The sequence below is a fragment of the Telopea speciosissima genome, chromosome 4, assembly GCF_018873765.1.
Source record: "Telopea speciosissima isolate NSW1024214 ecotype Mountain lineage chromosome 4, Tspe_v1, whole genome shotgun sequence".
NCBI classification, from domain to species: domain Eukaryota; kingdom Viridiplantae; phylum Streptophyta; class Magnoliopsida; order Proteales; family Proteaceae; genus Telopea; species Telopea speciosissima.
The window spans coordinates 10,571,913-10,585,107 of NC_057919.1; the positions used below are offsets into that span (position 1 = coordinate 10,571,913).

General features: G+C 38.0%; 2 protein-coding genes across 2 annotated transcripts; both read right to left on the minus strand.

Annotated features, from left to right (window-relative positions):
- Window positions 1-1,596: 1,596 nt before the first annotated feature.
- Window positions 1,597-7,003, minus strand: LOC122658415 (3-dehydroquinate synthase, chloroplastic-like). The gene is made up of 8 exons (XM_043853363.1): window positions 6,536-7,003; window positions 6,068-6,218; window positions 5,811-5,978; window positions 5,504-5,730; window positions 4,050-4,173; window positions 2,314-2,376; window positions 2,085-2,228; window positions 1,597-1,994 (listed from the first exon to the last, which is right to left on the minus strand). The coding sequence occupies exons 1-8, from the start codon at window positions 6,889-6,891 to the stop codon at window positions 1,863-1,865; spliced, it is 1,365 nt and encodes a 454-aa protein (XP_043709298.1). The 5' UTR covers window positions 6,892-7,003; the 3' UTR covers window positions 1,597-1,862.
- A 4,190-nt stretch (window positions 7,004-11,193) lies between these two features.
- Window positions 11,194-11,871, minus strand: LOC122658947. The gene has a single exon (XM_043854113.1). It carries the CDS (start codon window positions 11,869-11,871, stop codon window positions 11,194-11,196), a length of 678 nt encoding a protein of 225 aa, XP_043710048.1.
- Window positions 11,872-13,195: the final 1,324 nt, after the last annotated feature.

The following is a 13,195-nucleotide window of genomic DNA, read 5'->3' on the forward strand; positions in this document are numbered from 1 at the left end:
TTGGAAAGCCTCTTTGTTATCACAGGCTGGGAGGTCATTACTTATAAAATTTGTTATAGGTTCCATCCCTTTTCTACAACAGAGTTTGTTGGAAGGAGAGTTCTAGAACTTATATTGGCACCTGTAAAGATCCATGGTTGATTTGCTTTCTTGATAGGATTGCAGATAGATCTACGATGAGTTCTGCTCCATTTTGTTGAAACTGGTTTAGGTCAATGTGGAATTAATGAAACTGAAGCTTGAAAGGCAGAACATGAGGAAGTCATAGTGGTGATGGTGCAGTATTTTGCTATTAAGTTGTGTGTGACAGCCCTCTAAACAGCCCCTACAAACCAACATGTGAGATTAAACTTGTATGTTTTGTCAAAGGCAGATTAAACATGCATGCCTCACCTTAATCGTTCAGGCTTGCAGCAAGAAGCTACCAAAGTTCAGACTCTTTATTCTTTGGTAGAATTTTTGATACACAGTCGTGCATGTACATGGCCTGTATGAAGTACCGGCAGATGGGCATAAATGCCCATCTGAAATGACCATAAAACCCCCCCCACCCCTATTGAATGCATTGATACACGGAATCTACCGTGTACCAATACCTTCCCTTTATTCTTTTTTCTTTTTAATTGCTAGCTGCAATTGCCAAGTGTTACTTATATTATCTATATCATCATGCAATCATAAGTTAAAAATTAGACGAATGTGACACCTCCTCCTGTCAACGCATTAGTTGAACTTCCTCCTTAAGACTGTTGGATAGTAAGAAAATCCAATACACAAAGAATAAAGAATCCTATGGAACACGCATTGCCACATCCATTGGTGAAACTCCTGTTAGACATCATCCATGTTCACTTATTTTATGGTCAAACTTCTTGGAGACTAGAATCTCTGCTTCATTGTAACCTGGATGGCTAGATCTACTTCACAGGAATTGGAAAGCCTGATCAGTGACTTATGTATAGAAGAAAATAGATGTCATGATTGTCTTTCATCTAATGCTTTTTTGCTCTCTCATGGATGTCAATAATTTTAGGTTGCCCCAGGGGTTCATACTTCATGCTGGTTTCTGTACGCTGATGTTGTTGGAGGCGGCAACACCAAGACTGTACTTCTAATACGATTGGAAGAACTCACCCTCATAAACCGGTCTATAAGGGGAGGGAACCCAATATCATATATGCCCACATCCAATCTCTTATGGGACTGATGTGGGACTATTGGACATAACATTACCCCACCCTTTAACGACCGACGTCCTCATCGGCCCACTCCAGATCAGGTAGCCCTTTCTAGGCGACTCCACTCCGCTCTAGGACCCTTTCCCGGCCACAAGTAGCCCTTTTCTAAAGGCTCGCACTCTGGCACTAGGTCGCCCCTCCCAAGTAGCCAACCGCAAAGGACGTGTCAATGAAAGCACCAATTTATATGATTGGAAGAACTCATCCTCATAAACCGGTCTACAAGGGGAGGGAACCCAATATCATATATGCCCACATCCAATGTCTTATGGGACCGATGTGGGACTATTGCACATAACAACTGCTGAATACTTTCAAATAATCTTTCTTTAACAAAATTAAAGAAATGGAAATGGAATGAAGAAACTATAGTAGCATTTAAGTTGGAGATAAATTCGTTACTCATATGTACCCATGCCTTAGCATTACATACAAATCAGCAAGCTTAACTGTAAAATCTCGAAGACACTGCCCTACCGCAGCCAACAAAATTCTGTTAAGGCTTCTCCCAAGGGCATAGTTGAAGGGCAAAGGCAGAGGCTATCCCAACTGAATGTTGGCAAATAGCAACCTTGTAACAGACGTGAAGCAAATATGGCTAGGGATATCTTGGGCAGTCTGACATCAAGACTTGCAAAATGCATGTAGAGTTTCATCTAGGGCTTTCCTATCATAGTCTCCAGTAAAAACGCAGTTACCCAGAGAACCTTTCAAGAGGATAAGCCTAAGTAGTCCATCGGCAACTTTCTTATCAACCTATAATGTCCAAAGAATAGAAATGGATTAGAGATCAGATCATAACCAGTTCAGCATCAAGGCAGGAAATTCTGCAGATTTATATCTAACCGCCATGTAAGATTTGAACATCTCCATAGTCATAACTTCAGGTGGGGCAGTGGGTAGCTTCGCCTGTTGCAAAATATTACAGGCCCGCTTTACTATTGATTCATCAATCCAGCCAAGGCGATATGACATGTCCACAGCCATGACCTGCAAAGCCAATTATTTGTTTCCTTGAGCATGTCTGATGACAAATCGAGATTGGAGTTAACATAGAGTATGCTGACTGCAGTACCGTGCCAGCTGCAACGGCTTCTCCATGAAGCCACTGTCCATAGCCAAAACCAGTTTCTATTGCCTGGAGAAAAAGCAAATCAGTACAGAGAGGTTTAAAGAAAATAGTCTACCAAAGGGGACCACTGTTGGCAAGAACGAAAATGTCAGTAGATTAATATAGACAGAGTTCAAAGACAGTGTCGTGCCCAATGAAGGTAACAAGAAGGTCATGCTTATTGTTGCATTACCTCCTTAAGCTGTATTCCTCTAATTATGAGTAGAGAAATAATTGTTTCTTAAGAAAAATTCTTCCCATGAGTATCTGATCTATTGAACCAAAGATTATGAATAGTATCAGTGCACCAGTTTCGGAAATTCAATAACCCCTATGATATCAGAGCAAATGAAGCGACCTACAGAATTGGAAGACAAGACTAATTTGAGAATGCACCAGGAACAACACAAGTAACCATTACTATCCACAAAACGACAATGTGTGATCTTTGTCCTAGAGACCTCCTCCTGAGGGGTTGACATGGAGGCTTAAAAGTAGTTAGGGAAAAAGTAATCCAGAATCTATACTTATCCAGCTAAAGTTATCCCTGGCCCAAAAGAGATCACCCACACTATAATGAACAATGTTTGAAACCAGCTGCAATACCTAGGTCTCACCAAGTTTTGTTTGAAATTTCACAGTTTTGGCGAAATTTCAACCACGTTTCATGTTTCGGTACCATTTTGGTCAAACCCCTTGTACAAAATGCATGGTTTCAATCAAAATTTCGACCATATTTCGGACTTTGGTATTGTTTCACTAGTTTCGACTCCAAAGAGGGAAGCTTCCCAGAAAACATCACTTGTGATTTTTGGCTAAATCCTCTCATATCTTTCTAATAAAGAACCATATATAACATTTGATAATTATGAAATGGTTTCTAATTTTATGTTTATTCATTCCTAATGCATATTTTAGTTGTTTTAATTGAATTGTGTGTCTTCTAGTACTAAATTTTGAGTAGAATACATTATATTAAACAGAGTCAACAGCAGCATCCAGCGTACACTACCAACCTAGGGTCCGAAGCCAAACTACCATTTTGGGTGTGTTTTTTTACAATCTAAGGGTTCTACTATGTTTAGAGAGCCTAAATAAGGTTTCCCAGAAGTTTTGGAACCTAATTTGGCCATTAGGGCCTCAAAACTGTAGCCAAAATCACCAGGTTTCGGTCGAAATTTCGAAGTTTCGCAAAATATTGCAGTTTCAAGCTGGCCAGAAACCGAAACTTTGAACCTTGGTTATAGAGAATACAGTATATCTTTAGCATAAAAATTTGCATAAAGCAAGGTTGCAGCATCATTGCAAGTAAGTGTTAGTTATATATCTTCACAGTATCTTTTGACCCAATATTATGAAAAACTCTCTGCAACAGATGCCTTGGCCAGGCATGATGCTCACTTGAGATAACAGGATTCTTTTTTGGAACCATTTGTGTACAGTCCAACCCAATAATCTCCCTCTATCAAGTTCACAGATGACCAAATGATATCTCTAAGTACATAAATTATTGTATTCATTTTAATGTATAGACATAACCAAGGAGAATTTTACTTGGAAGCTACGGCTTCTGTAAAGAGGTTTTTAAGAACCACCAAATCTACAGATTTTTTGCAAACAAAAAGTAAAGAACCAACAAACAGATTCTGAAATTAAAAGAGAAACGAATACATAATTACTAATTAGAGCATAAAACTCACATGACCAAACGTATGACCCAAGTTCAATGTTGCCCTCAGTCCACTTTCCTTCTCATCTAAGGAGACAACTTCAGCCTTGTTTTCACAAGATCGCTTGATAGCATAAGCAAGTGCACTTGGGTCCCTGCCGCAAATCCATAGTACTATTGTCAATGAGGATACAGTATCAAGGGTACCCATACAATCGATACACTCCAATATAGTTCAATAAGTATTTTAATGAGGAAGGAATCAGATCAACTTTTATGGCTTTCGTGCTATGTCTGATTCCTTTTTTTTTTGGGCCGGGGGGGGGGGTGTTAGGAAACAGTGTTTTCACAGGACAGCTAAGATGCATGACTGTTGTCCCAGCCGTCCCCCACTTTTTTGGCCCTTCCCCCCAAGACACGGTCTGGGATAGAAAAACAGCATCGGGGACACCTAGGATGCCTGATGGTTGCCCGAACCGTCCCGAATTCAAAACAGTTCTCCTAAACTCTGTTAGGAATTTAATTAGGAGTTGAAAGGTGACGAAAACAGTAAGTTTCGACTTAAATGAATTTGGTATGACCTTGTCAATATTCCATGCAAACTTGTTTGACAGCTCATCAAGTCTCAACCAATATCGAACTATTGGTCAACATAGGTACCTAATTGGATTTTTATTACGGACAAGGAGGGGATATCCCTCCGGCCATGATTTTATTGCGAAACCAGACAATTCAGAAAGAAATACATGTAGTATCGCTTTCTTTGAGTTGACAACTTGATCATGGCACAACCATGAAATAATTTCCTCATGTAATTTATAAATATGGGTTAAGGATACATATTTCCTATCCAAATTAAAAAGTCAAAAACATTATATTTCTCTCCTCAACAAACCTTCTTCTACTATTTACCCCCCAAAAAAAATGAAAAAGAAAAAGAAAATAGTCTTCTATCTCAACATCTTTAACCTTTCTTTTCTTACACCTATCGTTGAGATATGTAAGAATCCACTAGTTTTATCCTCCTGGTATAAAATTTATTTTCAGCACCACTAGTGTAACTCTAATAGTAACACACTTTCAGCTATTGTTACTTGTTGTCTCAAGACATAACACTATAAATGACATCATCAAAACCAGATTGAAGTCCTTATTCTCCTGATTGAAGAGCCAACATTATTTATTATTTTTTAATGTCTATTTAATATTTTATTTCTCATAATGTAAAATGAATACATAATTAAACTGGATACCAGTGGAGTTAGGGATAAAAAACTGTGAATTCTTAAAAGCCATATCAATAGGATACCGGATTGAAATCAGATATTGTATATACAAAATTATATACAATTTAGAATTTGTTGTATCTGACATAAATTCAAACTAATAGATCCACTATGAAAAACAGGTATTCTATATCCCAAATCATTAAACCATAATTTCCACGAAAATTTTGGACGACTAGGTAAGCTTCAGTGAGTATACCTTGCTAATAATGCCTTCATATTCTTCTCTTGCCATTCAAAAAACTCTGCATCCCTAATAAGCCCATACTTAACGACTTCAGCAAGACCTGAAGCTAATTCCCTATCAGGTAATGTGTTTAACGTGTCTGTATCTATAAGCACACACTGAGGCTGATAGAAAGCACCGATCAAGTTCTTCCCCAGTCGGTGGTTTATTCCAGTTTTGCCACCCACTGAAGAATCTACCTGTAAAATGGCATTTCAAACATTAACTAGATAGAAGTTACTTAACGAAAAGATATTGGAAGACAGGAACTTTAGCAGACCTGTGCCATTAGAGTTGTTGGAATCTGGATGAAATTTACACCACGCAGAAAAGCAGCAGCAGCAAACCCACACATATCACCAATCACGCCACCTCCAAGGGCAACAAATGTACAGCGTCGATCCAACCGCGACTCAATGGCCTTGTCAAAAATCTTCATAAGAGTTTCCTAGAGGTAATTACAAAAAACATAAAATATTAACTAAGAGTTCTCCCACGGTGAAAGAAGAATCATGATTGAAGTCTTCAAACACCTACCATGTCCTTGTACTTCTCACCATCTGGTAAAATCACACTATCAACAGAAATGTTTGAGTTTCCATAAGTTAAAGCATTGATAACTTTATCAAGGTACAATGGTGCAATGATAGTGTTGGTGACCACAAGAACTCTCTTCCCATGAACATGCCTGAGAAAATAACAAAATTGCATTGAATACACAGACTGTGAACATATAAGAAACCATTTGATAATGATAAGCACACTCGTCGAAACTAATTGCTTGCAGTAACCGGATTTATTATTTCGTGACCTAGATCAGATTAAAAGGGACAAAGCCATACGGCATCTTAACACAACAGTAATTAGTACAGCACAAAAAGATACCTCATTTGCAAGTGGCAATCCAGAAAAGCATAAAATGAAACAATAAATTAACGAAAATTTAAGTGAAAATTCAACTCGAAATGTGGCTAAGACAGAGAAAAAGAAAAATGGTGAAATTACATCTGAAGAAGATCGGGTTCATCAAAAAGTCCGGCACCAATATATATTGAATAACTTCGATCCCCTAAATGGACATCAACAATCGTCGAAACTTTAGAGTTTGTTTTCACGGCCGACTGCTCCATTGTCTCAGCTGGACTCGCCGTCGCCGATACCGTGGATCGAGTTCGATCGTATTTCAAGACAGGGTCGATGATTCGATTCGTCCCCACCAAACCAGAGGAAAGCAACGGATGTCTCACAGTATGATTCCGGCACCGGAGAAACAGATAAGATGTATCAGTGCGGGAGACACAGGAGTCTGTGGAAGGTTTGAGAGAGAAACGAAGGGTGGGCCGAGTTGCGGTAGAAGCCATGAACTACACTTTTTCTTTGGAGAGAGAGAGTCTATGAGAGACCCTCCGACTTCCTCTCTTGTTCTGGTGGAGCACAGTGCCGGTGACTGGCATCGATGGCGTAGGAGGAATTAAAAAATTGGTCGGTGAGATGAGAATGAGGGTTAGGTGAGGTTGTGACTCCGTCATGAATTTTTTCACCCCCAAAAAGAAAAAAAAAGTGACTCATGAATCTCGCGGGTATTTTTTGTATGTTTACTAAAATTTTTAAAGAGTTTTGAGTCATTTTTCTTTCATATGCTAAGGATTAAAATCTGGTTATTGAGATGTATGTGAAGTCCTCTATCATATGGACTAACTCATGTACTGCAAAATGACAAATAGTAAAGTGTTATACTTGATTAGGCATAGTATTATAACAATGTAATGCCATGATTTATTATGAGAGAAATGAAACTTATTTGTTTGAAAGAAAATGAGTGACCTCAAACTATAAGAATATAAGATATTGAAGGTTGAGACATACCAATTTGACACTTTCCTCAAGACCCTATTGGTGCACCAGGTGTATATGAATTGGCTTCCAAGGTACGATAGCCTGATGGCTTCTGATTGTAATAGTGCATTCTCTTATTGCAAACCCCTTCGAGTTCTATAAAGAGCTATGTTCATGCTCATAAAAATAAAAGATAGGATTTATGAAAGCTTTTCCCTTTATGGAAATAAAGAAAGTGAGTGACAGATGTATGTGGATGTTTGAATAAACACACAATAAAAGGAGAGAATGACACTTCAAAAATCACATTTTATGAACCATGGAAGTACCATTGGAAGCACTATTTTTTCCAGCATAAAATGTGACTTCCAAGGAAACTAGTTGTTACCGGCACTCAAAGAGTGCAAAACAGTTCCAAAAGAAAATTTGCCAGCGTCAATGATAAGCAAACCGATATCGACTACGACAGGAAAAATTATCCTCTCCAATTCCTTAAAGTGTGGCAGTGCGACTGTGCTAGGTGGAGTTGTCGACACTTGATAGCTGCCGCATCCAATCGTCCATATCAATGAGCTCGGACCGTTGGATGCGGCAGCTGCCAGGTGTCAACATATCCACCTAACATTACCACATTGCCACATTTTAGGAATTGGAGAGTATAATAATCCACTAGGCAGCCCATGCAACGAACATAATGTAAGTTCCAAGACCAAACCCGGATATGAGAGATAAGACAATGTCATTAGTATGATTTCACAATGCTTAGGAAGGAGAGAGAGAAATTGATTAAAAAGTTATGAGAGGGGGGTGTACATGTTAAGTGGACATGTGGACAACGTGGAGATCTTTTTCCCTACAAATTTATAATTCTCAACCGTTCATATGTGAATCCCTAAGAAAATCATTGCAATTGAGGAGCACCATTAGATTGTGCAAAATGACTGCATAAGTCATGCCCCCCCAACCCATCCCCAAATTGCAGTATCTTTGGAACTCTAGGTTCTATGAGTCGTTGGGGTAGGATACATTAACATCTTTGTGTTTATCTCTCTTATTCTCACATGCAATGACCTTGCTACCTTCAATATAGGATCCGCATTAGATTGATTCGCTCCTCTATTCCTCTAGCACATAACCCTCTCTCTAACTATTCTTACAAATATTAGATCACAAAAAAAAGACAAAACATTTAGTTTGAGTATCGCCAACAAGTTTTTAAGGAGGGTTGAAGGTGCCAACTACCAGCTGGTAATTGAACAAAAAGCAAAAAAAGAAAAAAAAAAACATCTGGTAAGGATAGTGATATATCCTAGGAATGAATCTCATCTTCATCTTGGAAAGTTGCATCTGATAAGGACCAAGGACAGTGATGTCCTAGCTAGGAGTGAATCCCATCTTCATCTTGGAAGGTTGTGTTGGAGATGTCATGGGCTGGAAAATTTTGTCGCAGTACAAACGGGAAAAAAAAATAAAAATCTTTATTGTGGATAAAGTTTTCCTTCACCAGCACCATTGGTGGTGATGGGTGATGTGATCCTATGTCATCATTAATTTTTATTCAAGGATTTAGTAATCGGTATTGGTATTGATCTTAGTCAAGATCTCGATCAACTTGTAGTTATTGCTTTGGATCAAATAGATTTACCCTTGGTTTTCTTTAAATGTCATTTTTTGTTATTTTTTTTTATCTGTAATGATATGTTGATATGGAATCGGCTAGGAATTGATATTGGCCTCGATCAAAACCGATATGGATTGATAGATTTAATACCAATTCCTCAATCCATATGATTGAAAATACTTTTCCCAATTTTAGTCCATGGTGAGGAGATTCTCTCTTCACCATGGAGATCTTTGTTGTAAGTTAGCTTTTAGTATCCTTTCTATGATTTGGATTGAAGGTGGCATTGGCCTGGACCTCCTAGTGATCTGTTTTAAATTGGAACACAAAAATCAGAACTGGGCTCCAGACCAGGTCATGGAGATGTCTTGTCTCTGTTGGGTGTAAGAGGACAATTCTTCTCCAACTAATGCCTACCAAGTACCGACAACAATTAACAGAAACTGCAAGCTAGACGAAGGTAAAGGCACTGGAGAGAAAACAAATGGTCCGTCCAATGGAGAACTGATCCATCACCATCAATGAGAAGTTGGTGCCCTGCTCCGGTGGGCTACCACTGACTTGAAGCCAAATATTTTAACGGTATTGTTGATAGTAGGGCCGCTGGGCCCATTCACTCATTCACATTGGATGATTGAGATGTATTTTAGTGTCTCCAGTAATCTGTCTTTTAATATATCATCTTCCACTAGCATATCTCTCGTTCCACTCCATCACACAATCACTACTACTAGTACTACACTACTACCTGTCTGAACTAACAAAATATTGCTCTACTCAAAGAAATATAAAATGCAATTTTTATGTGAAATGATAGATTTATCATCATATGAAAATTACATAAAAAACCTTAGAGAATTAGATAAGAGAAAATTTTCATACACGGTTGTGTATGCGGTAAAAGTTTCAAGACATTAATTAATGGGAGGGGTTATGATATTTCCAATTCTTTGTGAGAGAGGACACAACTGTATATGCATAGAAGGCCGTGTATGAAAACTTTTTCCATTAGACCATTAGATAAAGAGCAATTAAATGAAAGTGTTAAGTTTTAAATACACCCAAAATTAAGTAGCTTGTCTGTTAAGAAGTTTTTTAGGCTGTTAAAATATCTAAAATTTTTAGAGTTCAAATGGAACCCAAATTTTGTAGACAGTTCGTACTCAAATGAGGCTCAAATAAAAGTGTCACACAATTTCAGGAGAGGAAGTGTGCATGGACTATATAAATTCAAATTTTGATATTTTATTGGCCAATGCAGACCATTCATTTCTTAATCACATTAGACAAATGATATGAGAGAAAATGTAGACCATATTTCTTAATCAATCAGACAAATGATATGAGAGAAAATCCCATTAAAGAATGTGTTTGAAGAAAGCGTCTTGTTGTCACCATAGTCATGAAATTAGAAATTGTAATCTTCTTTTGATTTTACCCCTGGTCTTAATTCTCATTAAATGTTTTTAAGTAGTTGTCAACTTGTTGTCATTATTAACCAAGTGAAATGACATGATTCCTCCCATAAATGTGTTATATTATGAGAGCACAAAAATATTTCCCAATTTTCCCCTTTTTGACTTAAATTTTGAGAATATTTTTTTTCTGGTGCAATTTTGAGAAGTTTTAAAGAAGCTAATTTCTTGGATAATCTTATGTAGAAAAAATCACTCCCTAACCATTCAATAATACATTTTTGGGAAAATATTCTCTATACTGCGGCACACATGGGGTTTTGGGGATCGTCACCCACCCCACCCCCTGAATGGTGCAAATGCCACCCCCATATGTTTAGGACAACTTGGAATTCATATAGAATATGTGAATAGTATGGATGCATAGTTTTAAAGACTTTTAAACACAGTCTTCCTTTTCTTTATCTTTTCATAAAAGCATTTGGATTACACAACTTTAAACAGAATACACAACAACAAAGTAAAGCACAAGTGGGAAAACATTAAAAACCTAAAAACTGCAACAACTCCTTTTTCAGACTTTGGAGGATGCCTAACAATAACAGGGAAAACACCAGACCTTAACAAAGTACCAACACTTCCTCTGTGCACCTCTTCTAAAAAACAAGGTTACACTTTCTCCTTCCAAACGAACCCCAACGTTCACTTTGGATTTATTTACATAAAAGACCCTATTCAGTAGCAAGTATCATCCATGGCGGAAAAAAAAAAAAAAACAAACCTAACTCGATTCACTGGAGCCGCAGAAGTCGCCGGAGATTATCAGTCGCCCCAGTATCAAACCCTCCGGCTTGGGCATTGCAGCTGAGCTTGGGCCTGAGGGAGAACTTGGGTAAAGGCAAGCTACTAGGAGGAGGAGACAGATAGAAAACTGATCCTGAAAACTTCTCCTCCACTGATGGCGGTTTCATAACCCTCAAGATTTCCTCCGGAATATCACTGGGCTCCGGTCCCATCCGATCGGTTGACGTGATTATTAAACATTCCGTCGGCACCGATTTGGAATCCTGCTGCTTCTTTGGAGTACTTCCTGATGAAGGCTTCGGTTTCTTTGGTGTCAGATCTTGGTCTCTGTTCTTGTTGGTCTTCCTGTTAGTCGGAGAGCAAGAGAGGCCTCTGTTTCCTGAGCAAGGTTTTTTGTTGATTGGGAGTGGAAGGAGAGGTGGCTGTGGTTGTTTCTGTTTCTGTGCATTCGAGACAGAAAACGAAAGCGCCGAAGACAGATACGGCGGAGATCTCAAAAACAGACCTCCTCCACCCTGGTGGTTGAAGATTAGATTTGCAGGTAAAAAGTTTTCAGAAGACCGGGGAGCGGTAGTCTGGATGTTTCTCTTGGGGTTTCGTCGGATTTGTTTGTAAGGAGAGATGGTCGACTGATCTGGAGAATAAGGCAAGGGAACAACCTCCATATTCGATTAAAAACTTTGGAAGTTAAGATCTGATGGCGATTACAGATTACGAACTCGAAGATCAGAAATTTGAGGACTTTCAGCTTTCAACTGCAAAATACAAACCACAAGTATAGAATACACAAAAAGGAAATTTTTAATAAAAAAAGGGGGGGAAGAACAAGCTATGATCTCAAATAACACGATCAATAGCCTGAAATTTCGTGATATTAGGCTGTTCCAGCCACAAGTCCTGGAAAATTTGAAGCTAACTACGTGAGAATCAAAGAAATCAAAATTAGACGAAAAATATAAAGTAAGACTATACAGATTTTCTATCTTTTAAAGTAAACTGCTCGGTAAAGTGGCCGATGAAGAAATTAAGATTTGAAAAGCGTGGAACATTGTTGTTAGAGTATAAACATTAAGGGAAATCAAAACATAGAAAGAAGAAATCCCTTCTCGATAAATGTCTGAGAATGCAAAATAACCTAAAAAAAAAAAGATAAGCGACTATAACAGAAAAGTGAAAATTCTATAACTGATCTTCTACGGAGAGCCTCAGCTCTTCTTCTTCTTTTCCTTCTCAAAGATACAGGTTTTAGAAACCTACAATTGCAGCAAGTCTGTAACTTTAATGAGTCTCCATCTCATCGAAATCCCATTTTATAGACGAACTCCAACGGCTACTTTTTTTTAATGGTTTTATGTGATTTTAAAAAGAAAAAATAAAATTTTTAACCTAACTTTTTTTAATCTGCTAATTTACCGACAGCCGCTACGTTTGGCTACTCGGAAGTCGACAATTCCGAAAACCATTAGTGTAGGCCGGCAACCGTCCATTTGATTACTGTCGTCAGATCAGGATATTAATGTAACCGTTAGAGTGTTTATAGCCGTAGATTTCATTCCCGGGATCCTCGGGTTCCTCCATTTTTTTTTACAGGAAATCCTCGAACTTTTTTCTAGAGGAAAGAAGCTAGATTAATCTCAACCATACACGTTTCTGTCAGTGTGGTCCCGGTACCTAAAGGGTAGGTTCCTGTACATTATTAGCTGTTTCGATACCCATAAAAATAAAAAATAAAAGTATATTATTAGCTGTCTTAATGAGCCACGTGGATGGTATGGTAGAATCAGTAATTGTATAATATTTTCTTTCCAAGATTATGACGAATGTGCTGGCTTTATTTATACAGTTTCAAAAGACCAAGAAGACTTACTTATGTGGAAATATTATCTATGAACACCGCGTGAACAGGTGACACATTGGTATCTTGACTATATGGATATCTAAATATGGATTAGATTGCTCATAAGTAAAAAATTAAAATTAAAATGTAAT